We start from the raw sequence: 18,468 nt of genomic DNA on the forward strand, positions 1-18,468 counted from the left end.
CAACTAATGCCCTGACCCTGACCTTTGACCCTGTCCTAAACCCAGGTCTCAATCCAGGTCTTCTTTGACATTGTGAGGACCAGACAAGATGTCCAAAATGTCCAAAATGTCCACTTTAAACAGAATGACTTTTTTGGTACTCAGTATGTAACAAGTACATTTGTTGAATTTACACAGACATCTTGCATCACATTTTGGGAAAGATACCCTTCGGTTGGTGCGAGAGCTTGAGAAAACAGCCAAGAAGTTAGCGGACTTTAAGAACCACCTCCGCTACAACCTCAGATGTCGACAGCAGAAGATGACTCCCACCTGTCTACGCATCAGATCAACAGTAAAAGGACACAGAGCCCAGGTAATTCTTCACATGACGGAAAAACGCTTACTCAATGAAAGGATCAGACAAATCCACTTTACCATAAACACCCTGGAAGCTAAGTTAGACGAAAGAAGGGAGGAACTACACCTACTGCTCCCTTCTGAAGTAATGGAAGAAATAGCCAAACTCGTTTCCAGGACTCAGTACAACCAACACACCAGGACCAAGGAACGTCAGATCCGAAAATTCACCACCCTACTGGCAAAACACAACCCCAGCGGAACCAACCCTTTCTCCAACCATGACACATCCCTGTCTGACTCACAACGGGAGAAATGGGTAAAAAACCTATCAGACAGGGAGCTCACACAAACCGAGGAGGAAGTGCTGTCCAAAGGTTTGAATTTTTCAGTCACCCCTGAAGAGGTACCGACTGTCGAACTCATCACAGCCACTGAGACTGCCATCAGAAACAACAAACTCCCGGAAGCAGAAGCAGAACAGATCAGACTCAAGGTAACAGCCGCTCTTGCGAGTGCAAAACCTCCCACCTCCAATATCACGAATGAGGAAAGAAGGGCCATTGCATCCTTAGCCAAGGACAAGAACATCACCATCTTACCAGCTGACAAAGGTAGGTGCACGGTCGTACTTAATACCACTGACTATGACACCAAGATACTCAGTCTCCTGACAGATACCGCCACATATGAGAAACTCAAGCGGGACCCCACCAGCTCATACAAGAAGAAGGTGGTAGACTTACTACAGAAGCTGGAAAAGGATAAAGCCATTGACAGACCACAATACTACCGTCTATATCCAGGAGAAACCACCCCTTGCATTTATGGATTGCCCAAGATCCACAAACCAGGGACCCCTCTCAGACCCATAGTAAGCAGTATCAATTCTGTAACCTACAACATTTCCAAATACTTGGCCTCCATCTTGTCTCCCATGGTTGGCAAGACCCCACACCACATCAAAAACTCCCAAGACTTTGCTCAAAAAGTCGTTGGACTCACACTACTTCCAGAAGAGACTATGGTATCTTATGATGTCACGTCACTCTTCACGTGCATCCCCACCGCCAGCGCCATAGACACCATCCACAAGCACCTTCTATTGGACAAGAACCTTACAGAAAGAACCACCTTAACACCGGCCCAAATCTGCACCATGCTGGACCTGTGTTTGAACACCACTTATTTCCAGTACAGAGAAGGCTTCTACAGGCAGAAACATGGCTGTGCCATGGGCTCACCAGTATCCCCTATAGTTGCCAACCTATACATGGAGAAGGTGGAATCCCAGGCCCTGACATCCTTCACAGGAACTGCGCCAAGCCACTGGTTCAGGTATGTTGATGACACCTGGGTCAAAATTCAAACACAAGAATTGGAAGCTTTCTCCGATCACCTCAACGAAACAGACGAACATGTAAAATTCACCCGGGAAGATGTAAAAGGAAACAGTCTGGCCTTTCTGGACTGCGCGGTCAAGATCACTGAGGACAGAAATCTCACCATCGAAGTCTACAGAAAACCTACACATACTGACCAGTACCTCCAGTTTGACTCTCACCATCCACTGGAACACAAGTTGGGAGTGATCAGAACCCTCCAACACCGGGCCAGAGAAATACCCACCACATCCCAAGGCAGAAAGAAGGAACAGGACCACATTAAGACAGCTCTCAAAACATGTGGCTACCCAGACTGGGCCTTCACCAGGACCTCAAGAAAGCGAGACCTCAGCGAAGGAGAGGAGGAGAGAAACAAACGTCGCAGCGTTTCCATCCCCTACCTGTCTGGAGTCTCGGAGAAGTTTAGGAGGATCCTCCAGAAACACGACATACCGGTTCATTTCAAACCCAGCAACACTCTCAGACAGAGGTTAGTACACCCAAAGGACAAGACACCAAGACCCAAACAAAGTAATGTTGTCTATGCTGTACAGTGCCAGGAGGAATGCAAGGAACTGTACATTGGGGAAACCAAACAACCTCTCCACAGAAGAATGGCACAACACAGACGTGCCACCTCTTCGGGTCAGGATTCAGCAGTCCACTTACACTTAAAGGAGAGTGGGCACTCCTTCGAGGACAGCCAAGTAAGGATACTGGCCAGAGAAGACCGCTGGTTTGAAAGGGGGGTTAAGGAAGCTATCCATGTTAAATTGGAGAAACCATCCTTGAACAGAGGTGGTGGCCTGAGGCACTTCCTATCACCCACATACAATGCAGTCCTCCACTCCTTCCAACAGCAAAACAAACATTCACACCATTCCAGGAGACCCAGTGACTCATCACCATGTGACCCAGCAGACAAAGGGGAGACACCTCAACAGAAACTAGGTGAACGACCCGACCAACGACCCTGCTAACGACTCTCAGGTGACCACCCGGATCATTAGCATGCAAATGGTCCACAGGGGCTATATATTTTCAAGCTCTCTCCCAAGCGATTTCAGAACTGAAGAAGCCTTCTGGATAGAAGGCGAAACGTCTTCAAGAGAAGAAACCCAGTCCAGTTGACAGAGAAAACTACCTTGGTAACAAGTACAAGAACACACACACACACACACACACACACACACACACACACACACACACACACACACACACACACATGGCACCACCTGGCTCCAGTACAAGTGTGTGTGTGTGTGTGTGTGTGTGTGTGTCTGTGTGTGTGTGTGGTAGTGCAGGGATTGGTGTGAAAGGTCAAACACTCTAATTCTAAGATGAAATTGAAAGACATCCTGTAACATGCTACACACACACACACACACACACACACACACACACACACACACACACACACACACACGCCTGTCAGGCATCATCCCTCCATCATCCATCAACCATCCATCCATCCCATCATCCATCCCCCATCATCCATCCATCATCCATCCCATCATCCCTCCATCATCCATCCATCCATCCATCCCATCATCCCTCCATCATCCATCCATCCATCCATCCCTCCATCATCCATCCCTCCATCCATCCACCCATTCATCCATCAACCATCTATCCACCCATCCATCCATCATCCATCCATCCATCATCCCTCCATCATCCATCCATCCATCCATCATCCCTCCATCCATCCATCCATCCCCATCATCCATCCCTCCATCATCCATCCATCCATCCATCCATCCCATCATCCATCCATCCATCCCTCCATCATCCATCCATCCATCCCATCATCCATCCATCCATCCATCCCATCATCCCTCCATCATCCATCCATCCATCCATCATCCATCATCCCTCCATCATCCATCATCCATCCATCCATCATCCCTCCATCATCCATCCATCCATCCATCCCTCCATCATCCATCCCCCATCATCCATCCCTCCATTATCCATCCATCCATCATCTCTCCATCCATCCCTCCATCATCCATCCATCATCCATCCATCCATCATCCATCCATCCATCCATCATCCATCCATCATCCATCCATCCATCCATCCATCCATCCATCATCCCTCCATCATCCATCCATCATCCCTCCATCCCAGTCAGGTTATTTTAAATCCCTTTCATGGTGCTTTTGTAGTTTTGTAGATTATTTACTAGACTTTATCTGCGTGTGTGGCTTTAATTCTGCTCCAGATGGAGATGATGTAGAACAGTTATGATGAAGAGTTCGCCAGATGTGGATTACAGCATCAGCATCTGGCCACAGAACTGAAGGTCAAACATGTGACCAATCGCTGCGTCCGCCCTTTGACCCCGACTGTCCTCCTGCCATCAGCAGTCCAGGCTTCACGTCACCGACTGGTCTCTTCTGACTTCAGCTGCAGGTTTTTGAACCTTCTCAAACATCAGCACCTCTGTACGAGGAGGACGGATGAGCGCTCCACTCAAACCAGCATTTTGACAAACATGAGGAACCCACAGAGGAGTGAAGAAGAACCTTTCTCCAGACAGGACATCCTGGTCTTTGTCTCCTGAATCAAGAGATGAGGGTCCACAGAAGAGCTCAGAAGAGCCTCAAACAGTCGCAGGAACCGACCTTCTGTCTTCTACTGTTGACTGAGGTCGCCTCCTAGTATTTATTGCTGCTTTTAGATGTTTTGGAAAACACACACGCACACACACGCCCACATGCCTGGGATTTACCCCTCCCGTCGCCCCTGGAGGTGACGGGTGGGACGACAGGCGGCCCTGAGGGATGAACTTCCCCTCCCAGATGGTTTTGTGGCACTTTTCTCCCCTCGTTAATTCACTTTAAAGGCATGAAAGTGAGCAGAGGAAACAACCGTCACAATCCAGGTCCAAAACATAACTGGACCAGTGTCTCCACGGCAACCGTTCCCCAGCTGGACAACAAAAACACCTTTTGGATGCTGTGGTAAAGTGGAGAAGCAGACGTGTGTCTGTGGAGCCTCCAGAGTTGTCAGCTTAGATCAACACAATAAATCTGCAGTTTGCTGTTGAATCCAAGGAACCATCAAAGCTCTTTCATCAAAAGAAAAGAAGGTTCCTCCGTGGAAGAACGAGCCCAAACGCTTCAGCAGTTTTTAGGAGCATTCATCAACATCTGATCAGTCTCAGCAACGTTTCCAACGTCTCCATCCTGGAGTCACACAGAAACACACACCGGACGCCTCCAGTCCTGGTGGAACTGCTGTGTCCACCAGGAACTGAGATGTTCTTCAGCTGCTCCAGGTGTGAAAAAGCTGTAAACCATCCTGACCACCAGCTGTCAAGCTCTGGCCTCTAGAGGGAGCTAGCGGGCAGCTGGAGACGGGCCTCGGACCACATCCACATTAGATTCCAACCCCCGTTGTGACCCCCACAGAAGTTCTCCTTCTGCTCCTGAGGTGGTCCAGCAGCTCTTCTACACCTTCAGCGTGGGACCAGGACAACCCACTGGGCTCCAGCTTTACTGGGATTCATCTGCAAGGCTGTGAACAACAAGCCCCATGGGAGTGAAGCTCTCCACCGTCCAGGCTTCACCCCAGAACTCTGCTGCTGTTCATGGACCATCAGCACAACATCCAGCAGAGCGCTGAGCTCCAGCAGATGGTGGAGCCCAACACACCCCGTCTGTTCTCATCTGGACCTGGTGAGCACGACTGTACCTGGAACACACGTCCTCCTGGGATGGTCACGCACGTCCTCCTGAGATGGTCACGCACGTCCTCCTGGGATGGTCACGCACGTCCTCCTGGGATGGTCACGCAGGTCCTCCTGGGATGGTCACGCACGTCCTCCTGGGATGGTCACGCACGTCCTCCTGGGATGGTCACGCACGTCCTCCTGGGATGGTCACGCACGTCCTCCTGGGATGGTCACGGACGTCCTCCTGGGATGGTCACGCACGTCCTCCTGGGATGGTCACGGAGGTCCTCCTGGGATGGTCACGCACGTCCTCCTGGGATGGTCACGCACGTCCTCCTGGGATGGTCACGGAGGTCCTCCTGGGATGGTCACGCACGTCCTCCTGGGATGGTCACGGAGGTCCTCCTGGGATGGTCACGCACGTCCTCCTGGGATGGTCACGCACGTCCTCCTGGGATGGTCACGCACGTCCTCCTGGGATGGTCACGCACGTCCTCCTGGGATGGTGACGCGCACGTCCTCCTGGGATGGTCACGCACGTCCTCCTGGGACACGTCCTCCTGGGATGGTCACGGAGGTCCTCCTGGGATGGTCACGCACGTCCTCCTGGGATGGTCACGGAGGTCCTCCTGGGATGGTCACGGAGGTCCTCCTGGGATGGTCACGGAGGTCCTCCTGGGATGGTCACGCACGTCCTCCTGGGATGGTCACGGAGGTCCTCCTGGGATGGTCACGCGCACGTCCTCCTGGGATGGTCACGCACGTCCTCCTGGGACACGTCCTCCTGGGATGGTCACGCACGTCCTCCTGGGACACGTCCTCCTGGGATGGTCACGCACGTCCTCCTGGGATGGTCACGCACGTCCTCCTGGGATGGTCACGCACGTCCTCCTGGGATGGTCACGGAGGTCCTCCTGGGATGGTCACGCACGTCCTCCTGGGATGGTCACGCACGTCCTCCTGGGATGGTCACGCACGTCCTCCTGGGATGGTCACGCACGTCCTCCTGGGATGGTCACGGAGGTCCTCCTGGGATGGTCACGGAGGTCCTCCTGGGATGGTCACGCACGTCCTCCTGGGATGGTCACGCACGTCCTCCTGGGATGGTCACGCACGTCCTCCTGGGATGGTCACGCACGTCCTCCTGGGATGGTCACGCACGTCCTCCTGGGATGGTCACGCACGTCCTCCTGGGATGGTCACGGAGGTCCTCCTGGGATGGTCACGGAGGTCCTCCTGGGATGGTCACGCACGTCCTCCTGGGATGGTCACGGAGGTCCTCCTGGGATGGTCACGCACGTCCTCCTGGGATGGTCACGGAGGTCCTCCTGGGATGGTCACGCACGTCCTCCTGAGATGGTCACGCACGTCCTCCTGGGATGGTCACGCACGTCCTCCTGGGATGGTCACGCACGTCCTCCTGGGATGGTCACGGAGGTCCTCCTGGGATGGTCACGGAGGTCCTCCTGGGATGGTCACGCACGTCCTCCTGGGATGGTCACGGAGGTCCTCCTGGGATGGTCACGCACGTCCTCCTGGGATGGTCACGCACGTCCTCCTGGGATGGTCACGCACGTCCTCCTGGGATGGTCACGCACGTCCTCCTGGGATGGTCACGCACGTCCTCCTGGGATGGTCACGCACGTCCTCCTGGGATGGTCACGCACGTCCTCCTGGGATGGTCACACACCCGTGTTCTTCACGCGTCACCACAACGTGACCTTGAACAACACTTACAAACTGGTTCTCTGACTGGTGCAGCAGCATGTTGTTGTCATCCCGCATTGTCAAACCTACACATTGCCCTTTCTTCACTGTTGCTATGACAACAATACGATGACCATCCACTGAACCTTCAGACCAAGTCTTAACCCTCAAACACACCTGTGAAGCTGTGAGGACCAGACGAAATGTCCTCAGGTCATAAAAGGGTCCCCACTTTACTGGTAAAACAAACCCACCGACCCACACACACCCAACCACACACTCACACTCACACACACACACACACTCACACACACACACCCAACCACACTCACACACACACACACACACAGTAGCAGGCTGCGGCTGGACGTGTTAATACCGTTCCACATGTCAAACTGCATCATCATCATCATGATCATGTGGGTCCTTCAGGACAGCACTGGTGGATCCGCCCATAAACGATCCCCTGCAGAACATCGATGGACACACACACACACACACACACCTGTTGGTGCAGAGACAAACATGGCCGCACATCACACACACATTTAACTGTGTGTGTCTCATCCCAGCACCTTCACATCTGACACAATCTGACCCACTGTTTCAGACATCAGCTGCCATCTCAAAGACTCTCACACTCACACACACACACACAGAATATGGATGCATTTATCAAATACCTGCTGTTCCCCCGCTGCCCACCAGGGGCACCCTCTGACACACATATTTATAGCTCGTCTTTAGTTTGTTGGGAAGCTATTTATATCCATATCAGAGTTACACACACACACACACACACGTAAACGACCCAGAACACGTGATCACGGGGGTCATAAAGGTGTGAAGTGGCCAACACGCGTTGACCGAATGAGCCACCATTGTTGCTGCCGAGCTCCTCCCCCAGGTGGGGTTAGAGGGGCAGATTCCTGGGTAAACCCAAAGCAAACACAGATCACGCCCATTTGGGATCATGTGACGGGGAGATCCAGAGGCTGTTCGATCAAAGTTTGGATCAAACAGATCAGGCGGATCATGTTGATAGAGTAAACAACATCAAGGATAATCAGGGAAACACAAATACTGATTAGGTTCTCTCGTTTATTAAAGCCACCAACTGTGTGTGTGTGTGTGTGTGTGTGTGTGTGTGTGTGAGTTTCCTTCTGGCCGGTCACAATTGAACACAAACACAGAAACACCAACAGTGCACAGGTTAAACACTCACGCATGTGCGCGTTCTCAGGCCTTTCAATAATACAGACACGGTACAGGTGTGTCACACACCAGCAGACAGCTAGCCTGGTCTCTGCCGCCCTCTAGCGGTTGGAGTTAACATGACACCCTGTCACAGGCGTCATTTAGACCATGATTGTTCAGAAATGTCAATAAAATCTGTTACACATTTATTACAAGTTAGAATAGAGAAGAAAGTTAGAATAGAGGTCTTCAAACAGAAGCAGCAGCATCGTTCTCACTCACACACACACACACACGCACGCACGCACGCACGCACACACACACTCCTGCGGCAGTAAAGTGATTTAATCTTCATTGGTCACTTCTGTCCAGTGAATCATCTGAACTTTCATAAACGGTTTCCTTCATAAAAGAGCTGAGATGATCATCTGACCCGTTTCCACCCGAGATGCCAGCGGCGACAGCGCCACCTAGTGACCAGCCCGGGGTCAAACCGGGCTGTTTCTGGCCGGCAGGCTCCTCCCCTCTTCTGACCACCTGTTGCTGTTTCACGCCGAAGCTTCTAAACGCTTTTTTGGAGGTTTCAGCTTTTAGTGCAAATCAAAATCTTCTTCTTCAGACCTTCTTCCAGACATTCAGGATGTGCCGCAGTGCTCATGAGCAACACAGCCGGAGCTCCTTCATGTCTCCCAGCGTGTTGCATCCATAGGAACACAGGTGCATCACATTATATTTGGACAGTAGTTGACTAGCTTAGCGGGCTAGCAGGCGCCGCCGCGCTTCCTCAGCCACAACAACCGTTTGAAAGCTTCAACAGAGCGCACGTGTCCAACAGAGCGCACGTGTCCAACAGAGCGCACGTGGCCGTTTCCTGTCAGAGGGGTCGGCAGTTGTGGCACAAACATTCAAACATTACTGAGTTTTCCAGCAGCCTTTGAATCCCAATCACAGCTTTTCCTGATTTTAAAGATGAAAGCTGCTGGAGGAGCTTTGATGATGGGATGGAACGTCACCCCTGCTCCCTGACCCCCCTCCGTCCCTCCGCCCCCTCAGAATGGCTGATGTGGGGACAGGGGCAGCATTGTGAGGTGGTTGGAGGGCACGTAGCCCCTGCGGCCCCCTCTCACCTCCACCAGGCTCCACTCGGCGTTCCCGCGTTTGTCCCGAGGCTCCAGGACCCGGACCGGCTCCCCGGCACCAACGGACACTTCGTGTTTTCCTCTGGCGGTGAAGTCAAAGGCTGCAAAGACCTGGAGGAGACAGTGGTCACTGAGATCAGAGTGTCGGGCCCCACCTTCACGCTGTTGCCATGACAACAAGACCACGCTGCCAAAGATCTTCCACCAGGGAAGAGCTTCACTCTCATCAGCATTAGAAGAGACCCTGTTTCTCTTGAACAGAGGCTCCTTCAGGATGCTGAGCCCCCCTGACCCCCGACCCTTGACCCCTGACCTGAACTCTGCTGAAATACAATTGCCCCCCCACAGGTGCCCCCCCCCCCCCCTCCACAAACCCTTGAAATTTGCACAAAGAGGGAAAAACAAGGAACCTGACTGGATTCTAGCGACCCACCTCACGTATGTAGATTCTTGTTTTTGGCACCTTATTTATATTTTTATTTTATTTTACTTGTTTGTATTTTAGTCGTACGGCTCGATGAGCTGGAGCTCAAACGCTCTTCTGCTTCATCTGTATGTTGACGACGTGGAGTGAACTGACCAGAAAAGAATCTGATGCTTCATTAGTCTGAGTGGGACCAGACCCGCGGGTCACCTGACCCCTACGGAGCCGCGGGGGCGGAGGACCGGGAGTCGTGCTCTCGTCACCTGGAAGCAGGGCGGAGCCGGGAGCGCCGGGGACCGGACCTCTGGGGTGTAGGAGTGCCTCCTGACCCCCGTGGGCCCGCCAGGTGGGCTCAGGTGTGGGGAGGGGGGCGGCTCCTCTGCTGGCTGGTGATAGCGAATCAGCTTTGAAGACGGAGCGTAGCCTCTTCTGCCTGCAGCCATAAACACAGCGGCTCGGTGACGTTCCGGTTCTGGTTCCGGTTTCGAGCACAGCGGAGGGACCGACGTCTCACCTCCAGCGTCCACCAGCCACCGGCGTCTGTCTCCGCGCGTGTCCGCCTCCCCGAGGACGGCCACAAGCTCCCCCTTAGCCAGGTTCAGGTCCAGGTCCCGGCCGGCCGCCACGGTCCCCCTCACCTGGTAGATCTGTCCAGAACCGTGTTTGTCCGTCAGCTGCTTCAGACGGTGCCGAGAGGACGGACTCAGAGGCTGAGGACAGAGACGCCGGAGGCTGAAGTTCTCAACATCACGAATGAGCTCAATCAAGCCGTCCTGTCCGTGCACCCTCACCTGGACCACAGGTGCATTGAGAGTGTCCTGCACGCTAAGACACAGCGTCTCCAACCTCCTCGCACCTTCTAGCACCGCAGACTCCGCCCACTGCCAGAAGGCAGGAGGGCTGAGGGAGCTGTGGGAGAGCTGGAGAAGAGAAGGAGAAGAGAGAGTAGTGCGGGCCAGAGGAGGCCTCCTACCTGGCCGGGACGCTCACCTGCCGGGCAAAGCTGTGGAAGAGCTGCTCCATGTCTGCGGCCAGATCTTTATGGAGGCAGCTGAACGTTCCCAACATGCTCCAGATCATCTGCAGAGCCAGACCGTTGAACCGGGGAAGCTCGTTGAGGAGCAGCGTGTTGATGGTCCTGGCAGAGGAGGCGGAGTCAGAGAGAGTCACCTGTGCTGTGGTGTGCGTGTGCACCCTCGTGGTCTCCACCTGTAGGTGTTGGCCACCGCCTGCTCCTCGTAGCTCAGGCTGGACTTCTCACTGAGCAGCTCGTAGTCCAGCAGCTTGTCCAGCCTCTTCTTGATCAGGTTCCTGGGACCCCTGAGGAGGTCCCGGAGCACACGCAGCGGTCTGAGCATCAGCGTCCTCATCCTCTTGTCCTACGTGGAAGCAGAGATGTTTCTGCTTGAGCCGCGTTTCTTCATCATCATCGTCATCATCGCTGAGCAGACTCACCAACGCGGGGAGGATCCACTGTCTGAGAGCTGTGCTGATCTCTTTGAAGCAAATCGGTTCCTTCTCTCCGTCCATGTCCAGGTCAAACTCCTCCGTTCTGCAGGACAGGAACCGCTGCAGAACCACGCGGGAGCGCTTTAACGGTGGAACAGCGGCAGCGTGCTCGGCACAGGTGATGTCCTACCTGGAGGTGCTGCAGGTACAGCTCCACGTTCTCCAGCAGCTGCAGGATCCCGTCTTCCAGAACGTAAAAGAACCCTTCCAGAGCATTGAACTCTTCATCCACCAGCTGAGGAACACCAGAAATGAAGAGCCTGGTTAAAGTCGGACCTTCAGCAGGAAGGAGCCCCGACCAGGAGAAGGTCCGACACCAAAGACAGAACCCCTTCAGGACTGTTACACCACTAACAGAGGAAACATCTGCAGCTTCCTGTGGTGACCAGCGAGCGGCCGCTGGGCGTGGCGACCAGCGAGCGCCCGCCGGGCGTGGCGCCCACCTTTGGCGTGAGTCCGGCCTCGTGCTTCAGGTGCTGGCTGATCCTGGCCGTCTTCTTGGCGATGCTGTGGGTGCTGATCCGGTTGATCTTGTCCTTGATGCTCAGCTGTTCTGTTTTCTTGTATTTGTCAGCTGAAACCAAAGCAGGAAGCTGTTTGAGTGCAGGAGCTGCAGGGAGGAAGAGGCCTCCTGACCCCGGCCCTGACCCCTGACCCTGACTCTGACCCCTGACTCTGACCCCTGACCCTGACTCTAACCCCGACCCTGACCCCTGACTCTGACCCCTGACCCTGACTCTAACCCCGACCCTGACCCTAACCCTGACTCTGACCCCTGACCCTGACTCTAACCCCTGACTCTAACCCCGACCCTGACCCTAACCCTGACTCTGACCCCTGACCCTGACTCTAACCCCTGACTCTAACCCCTGACTCTAACCCCGACCCCTGACCTAAACCCCGACTCTGACCCCGAGCCTTGACCCCGACCCTTGACCTTAACCCCGACGGAGGATCTGACCGACTTCTCTGCAGCGCTTGTACTCGTTGATGCTGCAGTTGATGGCGATGGAGGTGTGAACCGTCCGCTGCAGCAGCCCCGCCCCCGGGTGACCCCCGCCCAGGTGTTTCTGGATGGTCTGGAGGAGGAGCGGGTAGCGGGCGACTCGCTGCACCGGCATCACCAGGAAGAAGGTCAGAGAGGTGGCGTTGACCTCAGGCCTGGACGGGGAAGAGCAGACAGCAGCGTCAGCCTCCAGCACAGGCCGGACCCCCGACCAGGGAACAACGTACGCGGAGGACTTGACGACTCCCACGATCTGGTTCCACAGATGCTCCTTCTGTTTGTAGCTGTTCTCCAGCACCGTGACGTTGCCGTAGTTGGCCAGATACTCCCGATAGGCCGCCTCCAGGTCAGGGGACACGCGGAGGAAGGAGTCACCTGGGGAGGAGGCAAGAACCTGTCAAACACTCATCAGAAGAAGGGGGACACGTCCCAGCAGAGAAGGACAGGGAGCAGAACGGAGCAGGATTCTGGGGAGGGGAGGACACTCATGGGGAGGACACTCATGGGGAGGACACTCATGGGGAGAACACTCATGGGGAGGACACTCATGGGGAGGACACTCATGGGGGAGAACATTCATGGGGAGGACATTCATGGGGAAGACATTCATGGGGAGGACACTCATGGGGGAGAACACTCATGGGGAGAACATTCATGGGGAGGACACTCATGGGGAGGACACTCATGGGGAGGACACTCATGGGGAGAACACTCATGGGGAGGACACTCATGGGGAGGACACTCATGGGGAGGACATTCATGGGGAGGACACTCATGGGGGAGAACACTCATGAGGGGAACATTCATGGGGAGAACATTCATGGGGAGGACACTCATGGGGAGAACATTCATGGGGAGGACACTCATGGGGAGGACACTCATGGGGAGGACACTCATGGGGGAGAACACTCATGAGGGGAACATTCATGGGGAGGACACTCATGGGGAGAACATTCATGGGGAGAACATTCATGGGGAGGACACTCATGGGGAGGACACTCATGGGGAGGACACTCATGGGGAGGACACTCATGGGTCAACGGGCTGAAGGAGTGTCCATCAGCAGTTCCGTTCCAGCTGTTCCTGCCCTGTCCTCCAGGTGGACCAGCCTGTCTCAGCGTCTCCAGGCTCCACCTGAGCAGGACCACGATGCCGGGTCAAGTTCCTCAGAAACACCAGCAGCATCATCGAAGATGTTTGACCTTCTTTTCTCCCTCTGTTTTGAATGAAGGTCCAGCCCAGGTGGATCATGTTTGGAGGGCTTTCCTGATGTCCTCTCCTGTCTTTGGTGGGGACATTTTCAGCCCAGTAGGAGGACACGAAAACATCATCGTTCCCGATGCTGCTGGTGCTTCTGTAGGAGCACGAAGACTGCGACAGCCTCCAGGCTGGCCAGAACTGAAGGAGCCTCTCAGACCAGGTCAGGGTCCTTCAGTGGTCCAGCTGCTGGACCTGAACTACTAGGAGCTGGACGAGATCCTTCAGGGACACTTCAGAAGGTTAAACTGCTGTAATGTCTCACAGAGCGTCTCCAGGAAGAGGGGGTCTCCAGGACCGAGCTGCTCCTGGTCCAACAGGCTGAGGAGGCGGCTGGAAACGTCCATCACGTCCTCGATGTGGACAAACAGACTGTCCAGGTCAGGTGGAGGCGGCTGCAGGGGACAGATGGACACGTTGGTCTCTGGGAGCCAGCTGTGGACTCCACCTGCGTAGTTTACTCTCAGAATTTACTGTGGTCTGGTGTAGTTTACAGTAGTTTACAGTAGCCTGGTGTAGTTTATATTATTCAGATGTAGCCGGGTGTAATTTACAGTATTCAGGTGTAGTTTGCTGTAGTTTACAGTATTCGGGTGTAGCCTGGTGTAGTTTACAGTATTCAGGTGTAGTTTGCTGTAGTTTACAGTATTCATGTGTAGTTTGCCGTAGTTTACAGTATTCAGGTGTAGCCTGGTGTAGTTTACAGTATTCAGGTGTAGCCTGGTGTAGTTTACAGTATTCAGGTGTAGTTTGCTGTAGTTTGCTGTGGGAGCTGGAACAGAGCGGTATTTCCCCTCCCCTGGTACCTGCAGCTTCCCCAGGTTGCTCCGGATGGTCTCCGTGGTGACCTGCAGCATCCTCAGGTAGTTCCTCTCAGACTGGACCAGCTCCTCCACAGCCAGCAGCAGCTTCTGGGCCGACCTCCCTTCAGCTTCCTCCTCCTCAGATTTCCTCCTGGGCTCTTCGGCCGACGTCTCCTCCGACACGGAACCGTCCTCACCGACGCCGGGTTTGGTTTCCACTTCTGATGATGACGGATCTTCTGGCTGTGGAGGCTCCGTCACTGGAGACACGTGGGAATTTGCGGCGCTCTCCACTCTCCGGGGACCTGCTGCATCCATCTGATCCGTGTCTACGGCTCCGAGGGGAACCGGAGCAGGAGAAGCTTGTTCATGGAGCGCCAAGGTGAAGGTGGGCTGAGGCCTCCTGGGCACCTCCATGATGGGAATCACTGGGAATCACAAAGCTGCTCCGGAGACCGTCGCTGGTGTCAGATGATGATCCACTTCGTTTCAGTTGACTTGTCCATGTCGTCTTGATCTGGACCAACCTGGTGTCTCCGTCAGCTTCTGGTCTCACCTCCACCCAACAGATCTTTTAAATCCTAAAGCAACATGGAGTTCCTGCAGAGGTGGACCTCCACGGAGGCACTTCCTGTCTGTTCCCAACACCAGAGGTCGAGGTGGGAACCTTCTCACCGCGAGGACGTCTCCGTCTTCAGCACCTCTGTCCTTCAGGGATCATCTGAGCGAGACAGAAAATTGGTTCAGAGCTTCTCTCCTGGAAGTGGAGCGAGCACACACACACACACACACACACACACACACACACACACACACACACACGCGCACACACACACACACCCGCATGCGCACACACACACACACACACACACACACACACACACACACACACACACGCGCACACACACACACACCCGCATGCGCACACACACACACACACACACACGCGCACACACACACACACCCGCATGCGCACACACACACACGCGCACACACACACACACCCGCATGCGCACACACACACACACACACACACACACACCCCCGCATGCGCACACACACACACACACACACACGCACACACACACACACCCGCATGCGCACACACACACACACACACATGCGCACACACACATGCGCACACACACACCCACACACACACACACACGCACACACACACACACACACACACACACACACACACACACACACACACACAGCTGAGGATCCGCAGCATTTATGACGCTACAACTGAGAGTTACCAGAACTGAAATAAATGGAACCGATTCCATCAGAACCTTCGGTTGAACTACGGCAGAGCAACAATGACATCATCACCGGGACCACGTTAAATAACCAACCTGTTACCTTGGTAACCATCTGTGACTCAGCTGAAGCTCGATGTGTCGCCACCCGGTCGCAACTCTGGCACCAAACTGCTGCAGTCAACACACACACACACACACCAGGCTACTGTGTGTGTGTGTGTGTGTGTGTGTGTGTGTGTGTGTGTGTGTGTGTTCTGACGTTGGTGCAGAAGAACAGTGCGAGCATTTAAGCAAAGGGGGGGGGGGCGGGAGCAGAAGGTGAGTCAGCTGAGAGGGGGAGGAAAGGGTGGTCACACACACACACACACACACACACACACACACACACACACACGCTGCTGAATAAGCCGATTGACAGCAGCAGCTGGTGGGGGAGGAAACACTCCTCTCTCTCTCACTCACTCACACACACACACACACACACACACACACACACACACACACACACACACACACACACACAGCTGGTCCTCTAATGGAGGACGGGTGGTGTGACTGAAGGAGCCACAGGGACGGGGGACCGGCCTGCTGGACGTTGTCCCCCGTCCCTGTTTCAGCCTCTTTTAACAGTCTGAAATGAAAAGCTCGATGTGGGCGGAGCTTCATCAGAAATAAAGGCTCAATCTGGACGCAATGACTAGAATAATGACACCAAACAAGATGTGGAATGTGTCCCGACGGCCACGGTGGACGCTGGCACAGTCACAATGCAGCCAAACAGGAAGCAGAAGGTTCTCTGCTGGATCTGGATCATCAGATTCCAGTGCAGGAATGTTGCCGGGTCGGATTCTTGCCCGGCCGAGTCATCGGCTCCCTCAACAAACGAGCCCACGACAACAGGCCACAGCCCAGGTGGGCCAGATCTCCCTCTGGGGGCCCCAGGGCCTCTAACGGGGCCCCCAGAGGGAGATCTGGACCTGGACACTGTGATGTTACTGTTGAGGTTCTCTGTGCGCGGGGGCCCTCGTCCGTGGACCTCCTCCAGGCTTCATCTTTTCCCTAAAAGGGTTTTAAGGTTTTCCTGACCCGGTTTGAGGGTCGAGGACAGAGGAGGTCCCAGCTGTGAAGCCCCCGAGGCAACAACCGTTGGGATGTTGGGCTCTAAACACAATAAACGGGAAGCTTTTGTTTTCCAGGTCTGAGATTTAGTGAGATTAAGAGTGTTTGTCTGATCCTGTTCGTCCCAGCCGGGGGACGGGGAGGGACGCCGGGGGACGGGGAGGGACGAGGAGGGACGCCGGGGGACGGGGAGGGACGCCGGGGGACGGGGAGGGACGAGGAGGGACGCCGGGGGACGGGGAGGGACGAGGAGGGACGCCGGGGGACGAGGAGGGACGCCGGGGGACGGGGAGGGACGCCGGGGGACGAGGAGGGACGGGGAGGGACGCCGGGGGACGGGGAGGGACGAGGAGGGACGCCGGGGGACGGGGAGGGACGCCGGGGGACGAGGAGGGACACCGGGGGATGGGGAGGGACGCCGGGGGATGGGGAGGGACGAGGAGGGACGCCGGGGGACGGGGAGGGACGCCGAGGGACGGGGAGGGACGAGGAGGGACGAGGAGGGACGCCGGGGGACGGGGAGGGACGCCGGGGGACGAGGAGGGACGAGGAGGGGGGGACGGGGAGGGACGCCGAGGGACGGGGAGGGACGCCGGGGGACGGGGAGGGACGAGGAGGGGGGGACGGGGAGGGACGCCGAGGGACGGGGAGGGACGCCGGGGGACGGGGAGGGACGGGGAGGGACGCCGGGGGACGGGGAGGGACGGGGAGGGACGCCGGGGGACGGGGAGGGACGGATTTCCAGCTCTAAAGCTCCATTAGGTTTGTGAAAGGTTGAGTTCCGGAGTGTTTGAGTCCTGTCGAGATTAATAAAGATCATTTTGGAATTTACCTGTGAAAAACCACATTAGAAGAATCAGATCAACGCTTCAAAATAAGTCAGAAGTTTCCCGTAGATATTAAAAATAAGGCTGAATCACAGCGAGGAAATAAAGTATTGGTCAGTTATACACGAATAGAATGCATATTGGAACCTTTAACAGATGATTTAACAGGACAAAGAAAAACTTCATCACAGCGTCTCTTCACTTCATTCGGTGATAAAATATAAATGTAATTTTATTTAACATTAACGCAGGAATCGATGACGTTCATTCAACATTCACGATGTTTAATGGTCAGTTTGTCACGACATCAGTGTGAAAAGATATTTGCGAATAAATTAAGCCGGGATTAATTCATCGGTTGACACAAATTTATCTGTTAATTGCAGAACATGTTTAAAAAAAACAGGATTTCTTCGGATTCGAAACCATTTTTGGAACAAACACCTGATAAAAAGACGCTACGCACTAAAATGGACTTTGTGCCGTATCAGGGAGCCATAAAGGCCTGGAAGTGTCCTGATATTTGATATTTATCACAAAAACGGAGCTTTACCTGTTTCCCAGATTCCCACGAGGATCCAGGATCGGTGTTTACCTGCTTTTCTTCTTTTATCCGCGGCGGCTGCCCCGGCGCTCTAGCGCCCCCTCCGGGCCGAGCTGGAACTGCGGCCAGTAAAACCAGATCATTAACATTCCAAGTTTAATCGGTTTCCACAGCTTCTAAACTGTCGCCAGCCGGTTTATGCACCTAGTGGCTAAACCAACTAACAGGTCAAGGAAACACCCCCACTTCTGGAGTAAATGCT

The 18,468-nt window shown here is 54.5% G+C and overlaps 1 protein-coding gene across 5 annotated transcripts in view; it reads right to left on the minus strand.

The window, feature by feature from the left end:
* arhgef37 (Rho guanine nucleotide exchange factor (GEF) 37) overlaps positions 1-18,456 on the minus strand; it is a 35,260-nt gene extending 16,804 nt beyond the window's left edge. Inside the window, exons 1-14 of one of the 5 annotated variants that reach the window (XM_029846914.1) lie at positions 18,216-18,452; positions 14,452-15,169; positions 13,911-14,040; positions 12,616-12,763; positions 12,344-12,543; positions 11,826-11,956; positions 11,513-11,617; positions 11,329-11,442; positions 11,083-11,252; positions 10,864-11,011; positions 10,665-10,793; positions 10,388-10,583; positions 10,137-10,306; positions 8,197-9,560 (exon numbers count right to left, since the gene is read on the minus strand). In XM_029846914.1, coding sequence (XP_029702774.1) covers positions 9,360-9,560; positions 10,137-10,306; positions 10,388-10,583; positions 10,665-10,793; positions 10,864-11,011; positions 11,083-11,252; positions 11,329-11,442; positions 11,513-11,617; positions 11,826-11,956; positions 12,344-12,543; positions 12,616-12,763; positions 13,911-14,040; positions 14,452-14,865 — 2,256 coding nt within the window. In that variant the 5' untranslated portion in view covers positions 14,866-15,169; positions 18,216-18,452 and the 3' untranslated portion in view covers positions 8,197-9,359. Of the gene's footprint in view, positions 1-8,196; positions 9,561-10,136; positions 10,307-10,387; positions 10,584-10,664; positions 10,794-10,863; positions 11,012-11,082; positions 11,253-11,328; positions 11,443-11,512; positions 11,618-11,825; positions 11,957-12,343; positions 12,764-13,910; positions 14,041-14,451; positions 15,252-15,816; positions 15,961-18,215 lie in introns of those variants that run through there. The other 4 variants (XR_003890693.1, XM_029846911.1, XM_029846912.1 and 1 more) reach the window with 4 other exon arrangements.
* Positions 18,457-18,468: the final 12 nt, after the last annotated feature.

The sequence above is a fragment of the Takifugu rubripes genome, chromosome 14 (genome assembly GCF_901000725.2).
Source record: "Takifugu rubripes chromosome 14, fTakRub1.2, whole genome shotgun sequence".
Taxonomy (NCBI): Eukaryota; Metazoa; Chordata; class Actinopteri; order Tetraodontiformes; family Tetraodontidae; genus Takifugu; species Takifugu rubripes.